Genomic DNA, 23,443 nt, shown 5'->3' with positions numbered 1-23,443 from the left:
AGATGTCCTCCTTTTTCAAAGAAAGGGGTGTTCCTTCCTCCACCATCAAAGCAACCTCCACCACATCTCTTCCATCTTACACACATCTACTCTTACCCCATCTTCCAGCCACCCTACCAGGGATAGGGTTTGTCCTGTCTTCACCTACCACCCTATCTGCCTCTGCGTCCAGCACATAATTCTCTGGAACTTCCACCATCTCCAATAAGATCCCACCACCAAGCACATTTTTCCCTCATCCCCACTTTCTGCTTTCCACAGGGATCGCTCCCTATGCGACTCCCTTGTCCATTCGTCCTTCCCCACTGACCTCCCTCCTGGTGCTTATCCTTGCAAGCAGAAGTCCAGGAAAATTACTGGTGTATCTCCTTTGCAACCTCTTTGGAGCAATCATATCCTTCCTATTCTTTGAAAAGTTTATCAGAACACTCATCAACACAGTCTTACAGGCAAAGCCACTAGCTACCCATCAGTCCTGCCGAAGGGTTTTGGCCTGAAACCTCGACTGTACTTTTTTCCAAAGATGCTGCCTGGCCTGCTGAATTCTTCCAGCATTTTGTGTGTGTTTCTCGGATTTCCAGCATCTGCAGATTTTCTCCTGTTTATCCATCTTCCTTGTATGCTGACTCCTCTACTCTTCACTACAGCGTTGCGGAGCTAACTGGAATATCACACTGTGCATCACCTTCCTCTTGTGTGAAAATGCACACTGTTCCATCAATCTTACCTCTTCTATAAAATTCGCATTATTTGTTGCCCCAGTTGTCCCATTACAATATTTACCCTCTCTTCCTGTGGTATATTCAGTTGATATAGTCTTTATTATTTCATTTTCCATCTTTACTCACAAATGCTCTTCCTATCAGCTGTCTCAGTTTAAAGATTAAGCTCCAGACTTACTGGACTGCATGAAAATAGTGTCATGAAAATAGAAATCTAGCATCTCTGAACCCCTCAACCTAATCCCCTACTACCATCACCATATGCAAGAACCTATGCTTGTTATTCTTGAGTAACACACACAAGATGCTGGAGGAACTCAACAGTTCAGGTAGCAACTATGCAGAGGAATAAAGACTTGATGTTACGGGCCAAAACTTTTTATTAGAACTGGAAAGGAAGAAAGAGGCTCGATTAAGAAATGGGTGTAGAGGAAGGATTCCGAGTTGACAGGTGAGAAGTGAAGTCATGTGCATGGGAAGGTGGGTGGGTGGGGGAGGGGATGTGAAGTGATAATCTAAGGGGTCATTGGTGGAAAGGGTAAAGAGCTGAAGAAGACAGAATCTGACAAGAAACAAGAGTAAATCATTGGAGAAAAGGAAGGAGGGAGATGATAGGCAGGTGCGAAAATGAGGGGAGTCAAAGTGTGGAAAAGAAAAAGAGAAAAGGGGGGGAGAAATTACTGGAAGTGAGAGAAATCAATGTTCTTGCCATCAGTTTGAAGGCTAACCCAGACTTTTTTGTATTGGTATGAATTCAGGGCATCTATCCAATTGCCATGGAACACAATGAAAAGCAGCCCTGATGAATAGTATTGACTCAATCTTGAATGTAGGCTATCCCTTTGCCTCCACGCATGCTGCTCGACTCAATGAGTTTCTCCAGCAGGTTGTCCTTTTATTCAGCTTCCTTTGCTGCTGCTGCATCCTTCCTTTCTCTTAATCACAAAAATTATTCCAGACAAGTTCACCTTGTTTGTCTCCCTTTTCCCAAAGGGTACACTATCTTTTTCACAAATGCATGTTCCTGCTGTATTCTCATCAACTGGTTGCATTGAAGCTAATCTCATAACTTTCCTGCTGAATGACATTATAGAGATCCCAGACACCGACTCCCTTCATTTCAAACCTACCATTATCAGATCCACATAAAAACACTTGCATCTGTCCTTGTAGACCAACATTCAATGTCTAACAAACCATCTTCCAACATTTCTTTGTTCAGGTTAATTATACTGTCTTTACTTAATATTTACAGCTTATATCAAACCACCAGAAATGGATCTTTCTTTCCAATTCTGCAGCAAATTATTTGCACATTCACATCTTTCTGACAGCTTTCCACCTTCCATGAAAAAAAAAATCTGCATCAGGTTCTGTAATGGCCTCTCGACTACTGCAGCTTCAGCCCATCAGTTGCAGATAACTTTACCTCTGCATTTCTAACTTCCAAAATGAAATATTCAAATGTTCTCATGCAGTACTTCCTCCAACCACTTCCTACAAACCTCCACCACATCACATTTATGCTGTTCATGTCTAATCCCTAAGATTGTTGGAGGGGCAGGTAGTGTTGAGGAAACAGGTAGAATGCAGACGACTTTGGCAGATTAGGAGAATGGGCAAGAAAGTGGCAAATGGAGTACAATACTGGAAAATGTATGGTCATGCACTGTGATAGTAGAAATAAATGTGCAGACTATTTTCTAAATGGGGAGAAAATCCAGGAATCTGAGATGCAGAGGGACTTGGGAGTCCATGTGCAGAACATTCTGGAGGTTAACTTACAGGTTGAGTCAGTGGTGAGGAAGACAAATGCTACATTAACATTCATTTCAAGGGGTCTAGAATACAAGAGCAAGGAGGTGATGCTGAGGCTTTACAAGGCCTCACCTTGAATATTGTGAAGAGTTTTGGGCCCCACATCTTAGTAAAGATGTGCTGGCATGGAGAGGGTCCAGGGGAGGTTCACAAGGATGATTCCAGGAATGAAAGTGTTATCATACGAGGAATGTTTGATGGCTCTAGGTCTGTACTCAGTGGAATTCAGAAGAATGAGAGGGAATCTCATTGAAACCTTTCGAATGTTGAAAGGCCTAGACAGAGTAGATGTGGTAAGGGTGTTTCTCATGGTGGGAGAGCCTAGGACAAGAGGGCACAGCCTCAGGATAGAGGGGCGCCCTTTCAAAACAGAGATCCAGGAAAATTTGTCTTTAGCCAGAGGTTGGTGAATTTGTGGAATTTGTTGCCACATGCAGCTGTGGAGGCCAAGTTGTTGGGTGTATTAAGGTAGAGATTGATGGGTTCTTGTATGGACATGGCATCAAAGGTTATGGGGAGAAGGCCAAGAACTAGGGTTGAGGAGGAGACAGGAGAAAAGGTGCAGCCATGACTGAATGGTGGAGCAGACTTGATGGGTCAGATGGCTTAATTCTGCTCCTGTGTCTAATGGTCTATGACCCAGTCGCCTAAAGCCTTTCTCTTTGCTGAGATAGGTTCCTGTTCGCCAATTTTTTTTTAGGAATTCTGACTTGGGTTTTTAATAGTCTTTCTCACATTGCTATTTTACATTAATATAGGGATCTACTGAGCCTACGTGCTCTCATCTAACAGTCTGACAATGACTGGATCTATTTCATCCAAAGATGCTTCAATCTTTTTTTAAATTCCTGTTTACAATATTGGTTCAAATAATACAAATAAATATTAAAATGCACAGTGCCTCAAAAATATTCAGCCACCGATCTTTTTTACACATAAACAACCAGGGATTTTGATCAATTTAACTGAGAATTTTTATTTATAAATCACATTCTCGGTTTTTCAGAGTGGTACCCAAAAAATAGAGAAAATTGTAAAGCATGAAAAACTAAAAATTCAAAAACTGAAGTGTCAGCAGTTCAGAATTATCCATCCCCCTTTGCTCACTACTTAGTTGAGGCACCTCTCACAGCTAGTACAGCCAGTCGTTTTTTTTTTGGTTAAGTGTCTATGAGCTTTGCACAGTGATGGAGCAAGCTTTGTCCATTCCTCCTTGCAAAGCTGCTCAACCTGTGCCAGGTTAATTGGGGTGTGAACAGCAATCTTGAGTTCTTGCCAGAGATGTTCAATTGGATTAAGGTCAGGATTCTGACTGGGCCCCTCAAGGACATCAGTTTTCTTCATTTGAAGCCACTCCATGTGCCAGTGTGCATTGGGTCATTGTCCTGCTGAACGATGAACGTCCTCCCCAGTTTAAGCTTTCTGGCAGAGGCTAGCAGGTTTTTATTCAATATCTCTCTATTTAGCAGCACTCATCTTCACATCAATCCTGACCAGATTTTCAGACCCTGCTGCTGAAAGGCACCCCACAGCAGGATGCTACCTCCACCACAGTAGAACTGGTGTTACTAGGCTGATGCTCAATATTAGATTTATGCCACACGTACCATTTAGTATTGTGGCCAAAATGTTCCATTTTAGTCTCATGGAACCACAATTCTTTAGTGGCAAGTGTAATTTTTTTATTTTAGCCAGGGCTTCTTCTTTGCGCTCTTCCTTAAATATCCTTATTGTGCAAGGCCATAGAGATTGTGGAGCCATGAACTTCATCTCCAGTTGCAGGCACTGACTCCTGCAGTTCACTCAGAGTGACTATTACCGTCACAGTAGCCTCTCTCACAAGTGCCATTCTTCTCTGGCGACTAAATTTAGAGTAGCGGCCTGACCAAGGCAGTCTGGATGTGCATTCATATTTTTTCCACTTTCCACAATGGCCTGCACTGAGCTTTGAGATATATTGAATGACTTTCAGGTGATCTTGTACCCTTCCCCAGATTTGTGCTTCTCTATTATCATTTCCCTGATTGGCATTCAATGTGCTCGTCTTTATTTTGGTTTTGTCTGTTGAAAATTTACCATATTGTTGGAGGTATTTATTCCTATTTATTCATTGAAAATAGGTGACCCTCCAAGTTTCTACATCAGTGAATTGGGTGAGTTGGTAAGGTAATATCCAGAATTGCTCCTGAGGAAAGTTGGCATAGTAATTACAACAGAGATGAATACTTTTTCAGCCTTACAATTTTGGTTTTTAATATCTAGTAAATTGTTGACAGGCTTTGAAATGTTTCTTTTGATTCAACATGATGCACAATGTTTTGCAGTTCGTCTCAAAAAAAAATCCTACTTCAATATATTTCAAATTTTAGAAAACGAGACAGTAAACAGTGAAAATAGTTGTGGGGGTTGAATACTTTTTCAAGACACTGTACATTTTGGAGCTAAGATTATGACAGCAACATTTCGATGAAATAAGATACATCCTCATTTTTCTTTTAAATTCAGAAACCATAATAGTCATCAGTTAAATAAAAGTTCATGAGGAGATTGCTGGTGGCTCAGCAAATCTGAGTTTATAATCCATGTGATGGATGGCAATCAGAAAACTGTATACTCTTGTGGAAATTGGATGAAAAGTAGTTTACTGCAGAGTTTTTTATCCTCTGACCCAAGTTCACTTTCATAAACTTGATGAAAGTCTATTTTCTCTAACACCCAGCAGCTTATTGAGATGAATAGTGGCTTGCTGGAACTCAGTAAATATAATCCACAACGGAAAGTTCTGCTTAAATTCAGCACATACAAAACTTATTCAAGATGCAATGCAGAGGTCAGGAAGAAACACATCTTGAGACATGAAGAAAATATGCTTGTTCAGCATAGATGCTCAAAGATTGGGGATTAGCTGTAGCATCAAAATAATGTGCTTGGATTTTGGCACTGCATTTATCATGGTTACCACTTACCCAGGACTTTTCAATACTGTCAGCAAGTAGGAAACAGAACAAATATCAATTGCTAACACTACTTTGCAGTCCATCTGAGGCACAACCCCATCAAATCTTTCAAAAGGAAACACAAAAACAATGGCTATACAGAAACATGTAAACTTAAAGTAAGTACTGAAAGGTACCACTATTTTTTTTTCATTTGGGTCTAAGACACACCAGCAGAAGCTCCAGATCTATTTGTTAATTCAAATTCATTTGTTAAATCCTGCTACAAACGTTGTATTAACCATGTTTAACGTTCAAAGTAAATTTATTATCAAAGTTCATATATTTCACTATATACAACCCTGAGATTCATTTTCTTCCAGGCATTTGCAGTAATTACAAAGAAACAAAACAGAATCAACGAAGAAATGCAAACAACAAGATGGACAAGCAACTCATGCAAACGACAACAAACTGTGCAAATCAAAGAGAAAAATAAACTAAATTATAGTAATAAATACATAAGCAATAAATATTGAGAACATGAAATGAAAAGTTCTTGAAACTGAGTCCATAGGTAATGGAAATAGTTCAGTGTTGGGTGAATGAAGTTATCCCCACTGGTTCACGAGCCTGATGGTTAAGGGGTAATAACTATTCCTGAACTTGGTGGTGTGGGTCTGGAGGCTCCAGTATCTTCTTACTGATGTCAGCAGTCAGAAAATAGCATGGCCTGGATGGTGGGAGTCCTTGATGATGGATGCTGCTTGCTTGTGACGGCACTCCTTGCAGATATGCTCAATGGTGGGGAGGGTTTTGCCCATGAAGTACTGTACACAGTACTTTTTCTAGATTTCCTGTTCAAGGGCATTGCTGTTTTCATATGTGTCATGAATCAACCAGTCAATATATTCTCCATCACACATCTGCAGAAGTTTGCCAAAGCTTTAACCTTAGCTGAATCTTAGTAACATCTAAAAACGTAGAGGCACAGTAATGGCACTTACATGCTTGACCCAGGACAGATCCTCTGAAATAATAATGATGATGACCCTCTCCAGCTCTGACTACCTGATGAGAACTGGCTTAGGGACCTTCGATTTCCTCCTTTTATAGTCAATAATCAGCTCTTTCATTTTGCTGACATTGAATGAGAGGTTATTGTTATGGCACCATTCAGCCAGATTTTCACTCTCCATCCTACAGGGCCTTGTAATGGTGTTCAGCCTCCAGTCCTTTGTTCACTTAAATGAGTATTACAAACAGGGATTTTGGCCAATTTAACTGAGAATTTTTATTTGGGAATTAAATGTTTCTTTTTTCACAGTAAAACCCAAAAACCAGGAAAATTATAAATCATGAAAATCTAAAAATACAAAAGCTGAAATGTCAGCAGTTCAAAACTATTCATCCCCCTTTACTCAGTTGAATCACCTCTTGCAGCTATTACAGCTAGTAGTCTTTTTGGAAAAGTCTCTATTTGTTTTGCACAATGTGATAGAGCAAGATTTTCCCAGTCTTTCTTGCAAAATTGCTCAAGCTGTATCAAGTTAATTAGGGACCAACAGTGGACTGCAATTCTGAGGTCTTGCCAGAGATGTTCAGTTGGGTTCAGGTCAGGACTCTGACTGGGCCACTCAAGGACATCAATTTTCTTCATATGAAGCCACTCTGTGGTTGCTCTGGCTGTGTGCACTAGGTCATTGTCCTGCTGAAAGACAAACTTTTTCCCCAGGTTAAGCATTCTTGTAGGGGCTAGCAGGTTTTTATTCAGCATCTCTTTGTATTTAGCAGCATTGATCTTCCTACCAATCCTGACCAGATTTACAGTCCCTGCTGCTGAAAAGCATCCCTGCAGCATGATACTACCTCCAACATAGAGTAGGGATGGTGTTACCTGACCGATGTGCAGTATTAGGCTTACACTGCATGTTCTGCTTAATGTTAAGGCCAAATAATTCCATCTGACCACAAAACCTTGTTCCGCATCTTTAGATGATCTTCTAAATGCCACTTTGCCAAGTCTTTATGGGCAAGGATACGCTGTTTTTTAGCCAGGGCTTCTTCCTTGCTACTCTTCCATAAATATGCAAAATAGTTGTGGGCGCACATTACTTTTTTAAGGCACTGTATTTCCTGATTCATTGCCAACTTTGATTTGGCCAATGACAGCAAATTAATTATGTCACTGGAGCTGTGCTTAGCCTCAGTCATAAATATGAAGCAGGTACAGCATGTGGCTAAGCACACAGCATGGTGAAGTTAATGGTGATTGTAGAATCTGAATCAGAATCAGTTTTAATATTACCAGATATGCCGTGAAATTTGTTGTAATGTGGCAGTGCAGTTTTGTTCAAGGGTTCAATGCCCAAATCAGAAATCTGATGGCAGAGAGGAAGAAGCTATTCCTGAATCATTAAGTGTGTGCCTTCAGACTCCTATACCTCCTCCTTGATGCTTGCAATGAAGTAGATTTTTTTGCCGATCTGAACTGACTAGGATCTGCAAGTGAGGAAATCAAGGATCCAGTTGCACAGGGAGGTATTGAGGCCTAGGTTTTGAAGCTTATTGATTAGTTTTGAGGCGATGATAGAACTGAATGCAGAACTGCAGTCAATAAAGAACATCCTGATGTATGCTTCTTCACTGCCCAAATATTCCAGGGTTGAAGAAGAGCCAATAAAATTGCATCTGCTGTAGACTGTTGAAACTTTTGCATGCTAATACGGACAAAAATTGCACCTATTTGAGGAAACTTTCCCCACGTGGATTATAGAACTCATCCGGTCCTTTTAACAATTACTGAAATATTTGTTCCATTGTCCTTGCTGAGTAACTTGTTCCTCAGTTCTATTTCCCTTCTATAAAAGGCAAGCTATCAAATCTTCCTGTTTCCATTAGCTTTATTTAACTAATTTCTTGGAATAATGTTCTTGACACAAAACTGGTCTTGTAGCCGAGTTGTGTACATCAAGAGTCTTTTCCTTCCTCTGCACTTCTATCATCCTCTTTTACACTTCAGTAATCTCACAGGGTAATTTCTGAGAGTTTAATTTTTCAGAAACTGTTTCAGGTTGAAGACACTGATTGCATTCAATGTAACATGTAAGAGTCATTACATTTGAAGGTGACATATGTATTCTCCTCCACTAAATTGTATTAATTGTACTACTTAGTTGGGAAAAATAGTCTTTCAGGAGCAAAGCAACTTAACCCATAATGACTGGTTAATTTTGCAGTATGTAAGAACCAAAAAAAACCACAAATGATGACACAGTGATTGCCACTGCCTTGAGATTAAGATCAAGGAATTTAATCGAAGGAATGAGTATGAAGTAAGATTTCTGTTATTTACTATGTATAGAGGAAATTAGAACAATCTTATAAACTCACAAATGACTTCACCTTCTCTTCAAGAAAATTTAACATTAGTGTTATGCTCATATGTAGCTCAACATTTTTTGAATTATGTTCGCTCTCTAAGCTATCCATGTATACTATAGGTGTGCGAATTAGGCCAATAGAACATTATCACATAAGCAATTTATCTCACGATGGAGGTAGCCTAGCTGTCAATGTTCAATAAACTAAAACAAAGACTTAGCAGTTCAGGCAGCATCTGTGGGGAGAGAAAAACACACACACATTCACACACAAACACACACACACACACACACACACTCACTCACTCACTCACTCTAGGAATCATGGAAAAGTGGTCTGGTGCCTGTGGCTCTGGATATAAATCGTTCTTCAGCAAAGCTCCTCACACTCCTGAGCATACAGTGGGCTACACTGGTGCACAGTTGTATTGATTTATGAGACTCCTGTGTCACTGGAAGGGTGGCACACATCCCCAGATCCCCTTAAGGATATTGAAGTGAGTCACCATCCTGAGTTGCTACAGTTGCAGACCCTCCTACGATGCTGTTGGATAGGAAATTCTTGGGTTTAGGCTAGGCAATAAACAGAACCATAATAGAGTTTCATTGTAAATTCCCTGTCTGCTATAGTAGTGGTTTGAAGTTCATCTCTGGAATGTTAGGATAGTTCTTTATGTTTTTAGAATTTAATCCCGACGCTATCATTACTTTACCTCCATAGATTTTCAATCTGTGAGAGTGACCCTTGGCAGGAAGTCAGTCTACGGATGAGTCAAAGACACACAGAGCAGGCTCTGCAGACCACTGAGTCCATAACTGACATCAAGCAAACATTCTATGTCCCTCCTCTTTTGTTCTCCCCACATTCCCATTAACCCCTTCTAGATCCTCCCACTCACATACAAATACAAACCTTTGGGAGGTGAGGTGAAACTGGTTCAATGGGGATTTCTGCCAGCTCAAACAGCAGAGGTCAGGATTGAACCTGGGTTACTAGAGTTACAAGACAGCTGCTCAGCCAGATGTGCCACTGTGCTGCCCTTGGTATTGAGGCATAAGACTGCACTTTCACACACAAAGTAAGAAAAACTTCTAAAATACATCACTCCCAGGGAGCTATGATGAGAAGCATGAGAGCAGAAGATTGCATTAATAAAGAAAAATTGTTACAATAATATTGTAAAAACACTACCCTTATTTTAATTTCTACTTTGACCATGAATTTTAATCCTATTGTGTTTACCTTTACTTTGATCTGGAGTGTGATATTCAGTATCAGAATTAATCAAAAATCTCCAGGCCTACAGCTTACCGTTTAATCGTGTAATTGTCCAGTTCCGCTTGACACCTGGTGGTCTATTAGTCAGTTCAAACACAAATGGGTCCGTATTTGGATCTCTGTCAGCATCCCCTGCTGTAATGTTTATTGCATTTGGATTTGGCTTTTCACAGATTTGGGTCTCTTTGGGAATCAGCTCTGGTGCGTTATCATTAACATCAATAAGATAAATCTGAATGGTGCCAGTTCCACTTGCTGCAGGATTGCCTGAATGAAGACAAACACCCATTAATTTTTTAAAATGGAGATGTTGATTCACCAGACTTTGTCACAAGTATTCTAGCCTGAGCTCCACTACTAGAATAAATTTTATGTGCAAGTTGGTCTCTGAGCATGGATGGATGTGTGGTGACTGCAAATAGGTCAAGCATCATAAATAAATGGAAAGCAATACAGACAATTTTAAGTTTTGTTTAAGACTCTATTTATCATGTTCTCATGAAAACATTTTTATCTCAGATGCTGACTGGGACATTTTGCATTAATATTGTAATTATACTACAACTGTGTTACATAACTTCACATTGCTACAGTCTTGGTGTAAAAGGACCAGAACACGACCAAACGAAACTGCTTGGTGAACAAGTCCCCTCCAGTTTGCTTTATGTAATTTCGACCTTCGCACCTCAGTTAGATTCCAAACTTGAACATCAGGTCTATCCACCCTTAATTTAAAGTGGCATTGTCCCAAACTCAGTGAAACTTCTAACGTTTCTCTAGAATGCCATTGGCAGAAGAATAGCAGGCTATGATACAATTTCAATGATCAGTTAAGAAAAAAAAGAGTAATAAAATAAATGGCCAGTCAATTTCACTCACTCATGACTTTCTAGGAAATAACTGACCTGAGGGAAATCCTGCAAGCACATTATAGTTAGCATATTACATCCCAGCACTTCTATGGTTTGAGATAGAAGAGAACTAAAGTCACTTGACTGAAAAGACAGACGGACAAGATACTGATAAGCTATACATTGCATTATAACACAGAAGGATGTCAAGACCTACCATTGTCAGCTGCCAGGAATGTTGCTTCATAAATATTATTTTTTACATAGATGGATTCTCTATCCAGGATGGCTGTAGTTGTGATCTGACCAGTTGTGGTATTAATGTTCAGCCAGTTTGCAGGATCTGACAATTCAGAATATCTAAAAAAAGGCAGTAACTATTAATACAGATTTTAACCAGCAGATAGGAAAGCTAGAGGCCCATTTATCTGAGCACAAATGAAACAGCTTTATTAACAACAAAGTCACATGCGAAAAGCCTGCTATAAACAAGACACTTTTATCATTAGCCTCATTCATCTAGTTGCAAATATGATTCTTCTACATGAAACATTCAAAAATTTCCACACCACCCGCTCTTGCTGATAGAGATTGGAGATTTTCACCAAGTAGATTCTCTGCTCTCACTACCTTCAGTGCTTCATCGAGTAATGTTCAACTAAGAACAATCCATCAGATGAGAGATTTCAATAGGTCCATCCTTGCTCATTTTTGATGTGAATTTCATGAAGTCTAGAGCCAACACTAAAATCTCTCACATCTACCCCATTTGCCTTGCAAGTAGATTATTGGAGTAGATTATAGTAGGCTATAATAGTAATAGTATTAATAGTATTAATAGTAGGCTAGCCACAATCCTAAACAATATTGCCATTGGAAGAAACATATTTGGCGTGTCGGCTATTAGACATGATTCAAAGGCTAGGACTGTGCTAGGCTGTTGCTTGACTAATTTAAGGCAATGTCTTAAACTGATCACCAGATGTTAGTGAGATCAATTTGGAAAACTTGACTGGCCTGCAGCTGAACCTGCATAATGAATGATAGTGGTGGTGAATTTAAATAAGCTGAAGAAAAGTAATATTTTATGAAGGCAGGAAAATTGAAAAGCCAGACTACACTAACTTGCAGAACAAATAGAAGAGATTCAGTGCGTTATATCATCTATATCACAACATGATTGACATTGGGATCAAAATTAGTGAAATGGGACTGAGGCTGGAAATTTGGGCTATGTAAGACAGAAAATGAAGCTGGAAAGGTAAGCCAGACAAATAAACAGTAAAATCCAGGCTCAGGTGTGCTGAGACCTCCAGTTGTGCACTGTCTGGTTTCTCTTGATCCTAATCCTGTCCTGAAAAGTTTGCAGTCTATATAGAGCCATGGACACTCAAAAGAACAACCTTTGCAGTGTTCCCTCAATACGCATATTCATTTCTTGACATTTTTTCACCCTAATATTCACTTATACATGACGTTTAATTTATGAAGAACATTTGTGCCACTATTCTGATTGTTTTTGCCCTGGTAACATTAGTAGAATCAATGGAATTACTGATGATAAATCTCCTCTTTTGAGTATTTCAATAAAATGATGAAGTGTCAGGTTGGTTATTGGACAAACACTCTATCCCCAATAACTGATTGCAGTTTAAACATGGAAACATGGAATCAGCAGAATCTGTCAGATATTCAGCATGTCTGATAGGTTACATGCAAAAATTCACCTTTGTGGGTCCTAGTGGATGAAGGAAGATGGTCATTGTGGTCTTTAATCTATCTATTTCTCCCCCACTTTTCTCAAGCCCTGCAACTTATTTTCAGCTAGATCGAGCAGCTTGAGGTTTTTCAACATTCAGTAAGTTCAGAGCCTTTGAGTTGACTGTTATGGGTGACTAGGTGTGTTGTTATCAACGCTCAGCTATTAAATAAAAATGAATCATATCTTTCAGCATAGCTTCTAGGTCTGTGGCCCCATTCATCCCTATGGCTTCTCATCTGCAATTCAAAAATATCCCTCAAGTGGCTATTTCACTGGAAGAATTTCTTTGCCAGGCACTAGCTGACTTGTGCTCGAATTGTATCTCTTAACAATTGAACATAAAAGAGCAATAACCAGAGCCATAAAGAAATAGATGTCTGAGAAATTACAGGAGTTTGCAACTGAGACTGGAAATGAGAGGAGTTTATATGGTAATCAATACAGCCATTGGAAGAAACACATTTGGGATCATTAAACATTAAAAGCAATAAAAGAAAATAAATATAGATGAAAGATAATACATTGTGCAGAGAAGGAATACTCAAACAGACAGATGGGCTCATCCATGGTCATGAACCAATGTTGTAAACATTTATGTTTTAATGAAAGTCTTACTGCTTTCAAGTTGAATTAATTTATTGGTTACTCTAATCATGCTTTCCAGCATATCTGTTTAAGGATGAATGCATTTCATCCAAATAGAATGTAACACACAAATGGAACAAAACAGGCATAGGTTATAAATAAAAAAAACTAATTACTGTAATAAATCAGCTCTAAGCATCCCCTTTGCCAACACCTAATCTCCTCAGAATAAATACTATCAGATTTGAAAATCTACACGTACATTTAGGTTTCTTCGCAATTTTTGGGGGGGCTCATTTTGCGCAAGCATGCTAGTACCATAGTAGATCAACTTAAAACTATTTGCAAACAAACTTGCAGCAGAATTTTAAATCCTGGACTAAAATACAACTTAATTGATAATATAAAATGCTGGAGGAACTCAGCAGGCAAAGGAGCATCTAGTAAAAGAGTACAGTGGATGTTTCAGGAAATGCTGCTAAAGGTTTTTGGCCCGAAATGTCGACAGCACCCTTTTCCTAGATGCTGCCTGGCCTGCTGAGTTCCCTAAGTATTTTATGTGTGCTGCTCTGGATTTCCAGCATCGGCAGATTTTCTCTTGTTTGTTAATGGATATATGTAGCATATCTATTGGGATCTCAATTCCAAATGTTACTCTGTTCATTTCTCCTATTAGATACAAACTTGCTGCGTATTTTCAGATATAAAACCCTTTTCTGGTGTTTTTTTTAATACATAGATTGAGATTGTGTAAAAAGGAGCCACTCTTGTTTAACTACAGATCTTAAACCAAAAGTAAAAAATAATAAATAAGTCTTAACCATTATACGTATTAAGTTCAACAGGTTTCTGGTACAAAGCCTCAATGTCACAAACAAAACAGACCAAATATCTTTGTTAACGATGGATGTTCCAAAAATGCACTCAGTCTCGGAAACTTTAAGGAATTGGTCCAACATTACAACAGCCAGCATTTTCTAAACATTGAATTCATTTTTATACATGTCAAGGCTGTATACATGCCAAATTTCACATTTGAAATGAATAAGTTTTCAAAGCATGTTGAACCAATTCAACCGTATCCTACAGATTTTTCATTCAGGATATTAGCTGCAAAAATTGCTATTACAAAGTTCAGGGAGTGATTTCAGCTGTAAAATTGACATTTTCTGTGCTTTTATTCCAGCAATCATAAGCTTCAAGAGCAAGTTGCATTATTCAATCAGCAAAGTACTGCGTGCTTTAAAAAACAACCAAGTTAGTGAGAATCTGGGAAGCTTAAGGAGCAAATATTATTGAAATTTGACATGAACCAAGCTGGTTTGAAGGAGCAACTTCAGTTAAGATCCAGGACCTTCACTGTTGATTCAACTCCTATACATAATCAATGGACTGTACTTAATTATTGCACGGTGGTTATGCTACTGGATGACCAGCCAGAAGTCTGGGCCAATGATCCACATACTGGAGTTCTTACTCTTACCATGCCATCTGGTGAGTTTGAATATTAATAGTTATGTTTCTTTAAAAAGCTGATCTTAGCAGGTAAGCACGTGGAAAAATAAAACATCTAGTCCTTCAGAGAAGGAGATCTCTCATCCTTACCCAAGATGGCTAATATGTGATTTAGAACCATCAATGCGGTTAACTGTTAATGTCTCCACAATTCAAGGGCATCATGAAATGAACAATAAATACTGACATTCTCAACAACATACACATCGTCTATCAGTACTTATACTATAAGCCTCTGGAATTTATTTCCCAAACCTTTCTATCTTCACACCCAAAAAAACACTCCCATACTCTAACTACTTAAATTATACCTCAATATCTCCCTTTTCATTTCTCTTCCTTATTATTGTTTTTTTTTTCAATTGCTACTCAGCTTTCCATCTTTACAAATGATTTAGACACACCTTTGTGTGAGTAACTCTGCATATTATGTGTTGCTGCCGTCACAACAGTTTCAGGTGCCTTGAGCTAATTAACGAATGATATTCCCCATGATTAGGACCCAAACCAATATTGAATTGTATCTAAAAATAATTTAAAATTACTTAGCAATGTGTTGACACGAATAGAGTGCAAATGTATTGTGGTATGAAATAGTACACAATAGACTAAAGCAGGGCTGTCAGTTGCTATTAGGAATAATCTTAAACCACTAGTTAGTAATCTGGAAACAGGAATGCATTACAAAATTCAAAATTTAGATGGGTTGAGAATGTTCTAAATTGTAGTTGGAGCTCACAACGTAGGCCCTCTTGACTGGAGGATCAATGGAAATTAATAATCAACTCTTCTGCCACATTGCCCCACACCTCCACAGCCCCAAGCACTTGTGAGGAAAGCAATTTTAAAATGAATTAATTACAAAAGGAAATGTAAAGAATAGGGCATAGAAAGGGACAGGAATTTACTATAGTATCAGCACATATGGGGTGGGGTGGGCTGAATAATGTGTTTCTGTGTTGTAGAATTGTTGACTTCAGAAGCTTAAGGTAACTCTTGCAGACTGACAGGAGTCTTTTTTATTGGAATCTGCACACATATTGACTCTTCAATGTTTTGCATTTATAATACTGTACACTTCATGGAAAACACCATTTTTTGGTTCTCCTGATCCCATCTTTTTTGAAGGGCTTAAAGGCCATAATGGGGGCATGGATGAAATATCAAAGTAAGCTAGCCAACAATATCAAGAAGGATACTGGAAGTTTTTTTTCACATATATAAAGAGTAAAAGACAGTCAAGAGTAGATATTGGACCACTGGGAAATTAAGCTGGACAGGTGGTAACGGAGGACAAAGAAATGACAGATGAATTGAATAAGTATTTTGCATCAGCCTTCGCTGTGGAAGAGAGGAGCAGTATGTGGGAAGTTCAGGAGTGTCAGAGGGCAGAAGTGAGTGTAGTTGCCGAAAGAAGGTGCTTGGAAACTGAAAGGTAGATAAGTCACCTGGACCAGATGGACCACACCCCAGGCTTCTGAAGGGGGTAGCTGATGAGACTGTGCAGTCATTACTAATGATCTTTCAAGAATCACTAGATTATGGAATGGTTCTGGAGTACTGGAAAATTGCTGATGTCATTCCACTCTTCAAGAAGGAAGGAAGGCAAAAGAAAGGAAATTACAGGTTTGTTAGCCTGACCTCAGTGGTTAGGAAGATGTTGGATTCAGTTGTTTAAAATCTACTTTCGGGGCACTTGGAGGCACATGGTAATAAAGGCCAAAGTCAGCATAGTTTCCTTAAGGGAAAATCTTGCTTGACAAATCCATTGGAATTTGTTGAAGAAATAACAAGCAGGGTAGATAAGGGAGAATTGATGGATGTTGTGTACATGAATTTTCAGAAGGCCTTTAACAAGGTACTGCACATGAGGCTGTTTTACAAGGTAAGAGCTCATGATATTACAGGAAAGATACTAGCGTAGATAGAACATCGGCTGATTGGCAAGAGGCATAGATTAGGAATAAATGGAGCATTTTCTGATTGGCTGTCAGTGTCTAGTGGTGTTCCACAGGGGTTGGTGTGGGACCACTTCTATTGATGTTGTATGTCAATGATTTGGATGACAGAATTGATGGCTTTGTGACAAAGTTTGCAGATGATACAAAGATAGGTGGAGGGGCAGGTAGTGTTGAGGAAGCAGGAAGGCTGCAGAAGGACTTGGACAGATTAGGAGAATGGGAAAAGAAATGGGAAATGGAGTACATTGTCAGGAAGTGTACGGTCATTCACTTTGGTCGAAGGAATAAAAGCGTAGACCATTCTCTGAACAGCAAGAAATTCAAAATTCAGACATACAAAGGGATTTGGGAGTCCTTGGGCAGGATTACTTGAAGGTTAATTTGCAGATTGAGTTGGGTGAGGAAGGCAAATTCAATATTGACATTCATTTCCAGAGGACTAGAACACAAAAGCAAGAATGTAATGCTGAATCTTTATAAGGCACTGGTGATGCCTCACTTGGACTATGGTGAGCAGCTTTTGGCCCCATATTTAAGAAAGAATGTGCTGACATTGGAGAGGGTTGAAAGGAGTTTCAGGAGAATGATTCCTGGAACAAAAAGTTTATCATATGAGGAGCGATAGATATCTCTGAGCTTATACTTGCTGGAATTTAGAAGAATGAGGGGGGAATCTCATTAAAAGTTATTGAATGTTGAACAGCTTTGATAGAGTGGATGTAGAGAAGATGTATCCTATTCCGGGGAGTCTAAGACCAGAGGTCCCAGCATCAGACTAGATGTACGTCCATTTAGAATGAAGACGAAGGGGAATTTTTTTAGGCAGTTGGTGGTAAGTCTGTGGAATTCATTACTTACTTCATTACTTGTACTTAAGGCAGAGGTTGATAGGTTCTTGATCAGTGAGGGTGTGAAAGGTTACGGGGAAAAGGCAGGAAAATGGAGTTGATAAGGAAATGGATCAGCTATGACGAAATGGTGGAGCAAACTCGATGGGCCAAATGGCCTAATTCTGCTCCTATGACATACGGTCTTTTGGTTTCAGGTCTTTTGGAAGCAGCAAATAATTCTCTGCGCTTTTCCTATGTCTGACAAAATGGCTTGCCAAACAACTGGAGAAATATTTTAATTTGCCAAAATGCTTTTGAGATGGCCATATTGTTTCAACGACAGTCACTTGCTCTGAAATTTGCTTTCAGCAAAAAATTAATAAAAGTGAATTTCAGAACCAATGTACAACAACACTGCTGTCTGACTGAGGTTGAATATCTCACTGCTAAAATTTAAGCAATACATATAATTTGAGATAGTGACTCAGTGGTACACCCCTCCTAATTATTATTTCTATGAAATGCAAATTTATTATCAATTACTTTACAATATTGCCAAAAGCTAAAATGTCTTTTTTTTAGGACAGTGATGGAATGAAAAATGAAATTAATTTTTATGGTTGGTTTTCTTACCGTATCACCTGCTGCATAAAACGATCAGGATCCTGAGCTGCAAATGTTGTGAGCAGTGTGCCCACAGGCATCTCCTCCTCCTGCCTGACTAGTTTGGGATTGGGAATGAAAAAGGGTGCCTCGTTGACATCCGTGACAGAGATTGCAACCGTTGCTGTACTCTGGAGTGAGGACTGTATTCCAGCTGCCAGTGGAGCTTGATTCATTACCACCACAGTCAGTACAAAGGCTCTGTTTATTTCATAATCCACTGGCTGAAAAACACAAAATTCAGTGGGTTTGACTATATATCTAATTCTCAGCATCATTTCTGCTCTGGGGAATAAACAAAATCAAATTCCATACAGCAGGAAGATTGAGCAAATTAACAGTGCCTAACTGCAAGCCTTGTGGTCCGTGGGGTTCAACGGCAGGATGCAAAACAGCTTTAATACGAGGACAGTATAGGTGGCATCAAGACAAGGTCCTGTATCCCTTGCTGACACACTGGAGTGGGAGAGGTGTAAAAAGAGACCAGCTGGCAGAGAGGCAATCAGGACAGTCATTTTCATCAAGGAGAGGGCCATGCCAGTAAAATCAAAGAGGCCTAAATCCAATCTGCTCTAAACTGCCAAATAATAGGAGATAAGGATTGATGTGGGGAGGAAGCTGCAGTTTCTGGAGGTGGTGCTAACCACATTCCAACAAGACATCATACTGTGGTCCACCAAAGACAAGAAAATCATCCTGGTGGAACTCATAGTAGCTTGAGAGGAAGGATGCAAGGAGGTTCACGAGACGAAGGCCCAGAAATACCAATCCTTAGTCCAGGAGTGCAGGGACAAATTATGGCAGATGTGGCTATTCCCGGTAGAGATCGGCTGTAGAGGGTTCCCAGCAAGGTCAGCATGGAGGCTGCTGTCTGTGCTGGACCTTGATGAAAAGAGCAAGAACCAAGCAGCTCACAGGATGGGGGAGGAAGCAGAAAGAGCCTCTTGCTGGATGTGGAGCAGGTGAGAGGAGTTGATCTGGAAGTCAGGAGCAGAGGGACAGTGACTTGGCCACCACTGCTGACCCGCCAACTGGAGAGTGTAGTGGTTAAGAGTCAAAACACTCTATGAAGGTTGGGCACCACCTGATGACACCAAGGGGTATGGTTACCTCATCAGGTAACTGAACAGAGCACCCCAGTGAATGGCGCAATGCCTATTTGATAAGCAATGTAATTTTCCTTGAGTTTAGAGTTGGGATGGTTAAGCCTCAATTGTAAAAAGATAGCCATTATTTCAATAACAATATTTGCAATTCTTATTATTCGCAACACAAAGTTCAGAATTCAAGTGCTATCATAGTCAATTCTTGTTTTAGGATTTGGAGTTACCTGTGTTCGAGGAGGGGAATACAGGTAATTGCAATAATGAAGACAGATACTGAATAGGGCCGCATGCTATATCATAATGCAGCATATCACAAGAATGCTTGTTATGAAAAAATACAGTTTTGTTCCAGAAAAGAAAAATAAATCCTTCTTTCAGCTGTCATTGTCTACCCTTCTAATTGGCGATGAAATTCTGCAAATGGCACCAATGAATAACTTGATTATCTGCAGTCTTTTGTGAGTGTCGTCAACAGTGACTCTTAACACACAGGTGAAAGAAAATCAATTGCCACCATGTTTCTGATCTAGCTGATCTGCCCTCAATTTGTACAATTTTGTATTCAATCTCATTCAATAAAATGATCCATTTTTTCTATGTTTGAGGTTAAAAATCAGGTGAGCACAAAGGAACTTAGTGTTGCAGCTTATTATTTTAGTGGCTATTAGCAACTCAGTCATTATAACCAATGTTCTAATTTTACTCTGAAAGAACCCATGAAATGTAGCTATGCACATTTTGTTTTTTAGTTCATGTGGAAATAATAGATGTTTCAAATTAACATAAAATAACATAACTAGTAATTGCAAAGCTTATTTTGACACATATTATAGCAGGTTCATTTAAACCAAAATTCATTTAAGACTTATTTTGAAGTAGTTCTAATGCAAGGTAAAATGTGAGTTTCAGATAAATTAATGAAATAAAGTTGTCGAACAAAGTCATTTACTTTACATACAGAAGCTGATGCAAAATTTGAATAAAGAAACATAATCTCCCTTTGATAGAGCAAACTCAGAATCAGATTTAATATCACTGGCATATGTCTGAAATCTGTTAACCTTACAGTAGCAGTTCAATGAAATACATGATAAATACAGAGGAAAAAAACTGTGACATTAAGTATATATATGTTTATTAAATAGTTAAAATAAGCAGTGGAAATTAACAGAAACAAAAAAGTAGTGAGGTAGTGTTCATGGGTTCAATGTCCATTTAGGAATTGGATGGCAGAGGGGCAGAAGCTGTTCCTGAATCACTTCTTCCTGATGGTAACAGTGTGGAAAGGGAATTTCCTGGCTGGTGGGGATCCTTAATGATGCATGCCACCTTCCTAAGGCACACAAATTGTGTGTGTGTGTAAACTATCTTTTTTAAATCTCTCCCTCTTCTTATTCAAGCCTGATAATTAACATTTCAACATCTCTGTAGTTAAATTAATTAAATACAGTTGGTTTTAAAATGACCATGTTTAAAACTGTTCTTGGCACTCGGAATGTGTTCACAGGATGAGTGTACTAATAAAGGGAGTCATTAGAGCATTTTATGAAGAGTGACGCATTTCTGATACGGCTGCAGTAGAGGGAACCTGGTACATACTCCTGCTGTCCTGACTACTGCTTGCTGCTGTGCCATGGATTGAGGCAAATCCACCAATGATTTACCTTGTGGCTTGGTGTGGAGAGGCTGCTTGTGAGGGCTTGTGTAGTCTGGGCTGGGACAAGTGGTGTTGCCTCTCAAGGCTGAGATATGGTGTGCAGGGCTGCACCGTGGCCAGTTTGGTGAGTACAGCAACTTCTGGGTACTGCCACAGATTCCAGTGTCTCTCATTAGCTCTTGTTGAAGCTGTTGCTTCCTTCTCCTGGTTTGCCTGTGATGCTTCTCCCAAGTGTAGAGATTCCATTATTGTGAAAACAAAATCTCAGTGGTGGAGAGACCAGAGAGACTAGGTGGTATGTTTGCAAATGATCAGCCACTAACAGTCCTAACAATGGCCCACATTCACCAGGTCATCCAAAGTGGAGCCCCGAGCCTTACATTCAGTGCTGAGCTGACGCACTACTCACTACAGCCTGCACAATACCAATCTCTTCACACGGTGCCACTGGTGACTTATTCCCGGAGGAACACCACTGCAGGGCAGGGATTCATCCCAGTATCTCAGCACTGGAGCACACAGCTCCAATGGATGTCTTCATTACAGCAGGGTTATGCTTACCCATGAGTGTTTGGTCTGGAGGGCCACCACACTCTACTAAAAGCACTGGGGTACGAGGGTAGCTCTCCTTTCAAAATTGTTGTGCAATAATAATCAAAAAAACTAAGAGGAACTGAGATACTAACAAAATGGCAGCAATAATCTGTGGATCACTTACAGAAACTTGGTTTATAAGATTAATAGACATAAGGTACAAAGCATTGTTGAATTACTTAGCAGTTTAGAAAACATACGTATTAAATGAAGATGCCAAGACAAAATCTAGTGGTGCAAGTGTGCATAATCAGGAAATTTACAGATAATTCAGACCAACAAGATGAGAGAATTATAAATTATACTTCAAGCAACTGATTATGATGACATTTATTTAATATTTTGAAATGAAGAATTGGCTATTAATAAGATATACAACATTGATATGCTGCTTCTTGATAGGGCTTTTCCAATACATTTGAACAGCACAAAGTCTGTTGAGCAAAAATTGAGAGCTCAAATTTCCATGCTTTAAATAAATCCAGTGCTCCAAAGCTCTTAATGAACAAATTGTATTAAATATTTCACTTTCAAGCATACAAACTCGTGCTTTTTGTGTGAAATATTGCTTAATGGGTTCAGGAACTGTAGCTTTATTCCTCAGCTGCAGTGTTTGGTCTAAAGTATATGCAATATACATGCCAGAAAATTTCACACCAGTTGTTGGATGGCTTAACTCCTGCATTTTCTCATAATCCTACAGGGCATACTGGACAATTAGCCTCGTGTTAAATTTGAACTAACTGTCAAAACTTTCAAACACAACCACCCATGAGTAATGCCACAAGAGATGCATTTGTAAGCAAACATTTTCTGAAGTGTTCAAAGTGTAAATCACTGATTATTTCAAAAGTGGTTGTGAATACTTTGAATAAATATAACCTCAACAACTGAATTAAGGGTTACAACTTACCTTTACTACAATAACCATGCCATCACTTGTGGCTGGATCCGTCTTAACAACAAAATGACCAGCAGGGTCACCACTGACTATGCGGTATACAGCATTCCAATTTGAAGTGTGTGGCTGGTCTCGATCAATGACAGTCAAGTTAGCAACAATGACTTCTATTTTGTTCTCTTGGACTTCTCCATAGTACTGGAAATAAAGAAAAGAAGGCACAAAGGAAGACACATTGCTTTACATATTAAGTAGATTAGAATATTCTGAAGACTGAAACATAGTCTACCTTCAATTATATTACAATAGAAATTTGATGAATGCAGTCACACAATTGATTATTATACTTTATATTAAACCATTAAAAACCAATTTTTGGTTATTCTGATGAAGATGCAAGGGTAAATGGTTTCATCTGCAATATGAAAACAGTGCAATTACATTTGGGTGTCCAACTTTCCAAAAGGAGTACCAATCAACTATGTAGTTTAACAAATTAAAACAACAATGCTGCTGACAAAGCCACTTACTAGACTCAACAGTGCATAATTGGAAAACCATACTTTGCTCATTGATAACCAAATTATTTTGCTTTTCCACTCCTTAGTAGCAACTGTGTGAAAATGATTTTTAATTATATTTAACAGTTCATGTATTTCCCTAAATTGTAGTTAAATTTAAATAATGATTGTATCTTTTAGGTATCTGATAATACATTATGAAATAATAGGTATGTGATTAGTTCTTCAAGATACAGTTGAAACTAAAATTAATTAAATCAAAATGACAGATATTGATTGAATATTTTCCATCTGCTTTCACGGATGATAAAACTTCAATGGCACATGAGAATTCAAAAAGAAATAAGTGATTAAACAGA

General features: G+C 38.9%; 1 protein-coding gene across 2 annotated transcripts in view; it reads right to left on the bottom strand.

Annotated features, from left to right (window-relative positions):
* Positions 1 to 23,443, bottom strand: part of LOC140736017 (cadherin-4-like) — a 693,508-nt gene that overhangs the window by 34,835 nt on the left and 635,230 nt on the right. For both annotated transcript variants that reach the window (XM_073061696.1, XM_073061697.1), the window contains 4 exons: positions 22,576 to 22,761; positions 18,276 to 18,529; positions 11,207 to 11,349; positions 10,172 to 10,405 (listed from right to left, as the gene is read on the bottom strand). In XM_073061696.1, coding sequence (XP_072917797.1) covers positions 10,172 to 10,405; positions 11,207 to 11,349; positions 18,276 to 18,529; positions 22,576 to 22,761 — 817 coding nt within the window. The remainder of the gene's footprint in view (positions 1 to 10,171; positions 10,406 to 11,206; positions 11,350 to 18,275; positions 18,530 to 22,575; positions 22,762 to 23,443) is intronic.

The sequence above is a fragment of the Hemitrygon akajei genome, chromosome 11, assembly GCF_048418815.1.
Source record: "Hemitrygon akajei chromosome 11, sHemAka1.3, whole genome shotgun sequence".
NCBI lineage: Eukaryota > Metazoa > Chordata > Chondrichthyes > Myliobatiformes > Dasyatidae > Hemitrygon > Hemitrygon akajei.
Note: the sequence above shows the minus strand (reverse complement) of the source record. Positions and strands in the feature narration are given on the sequence as shown.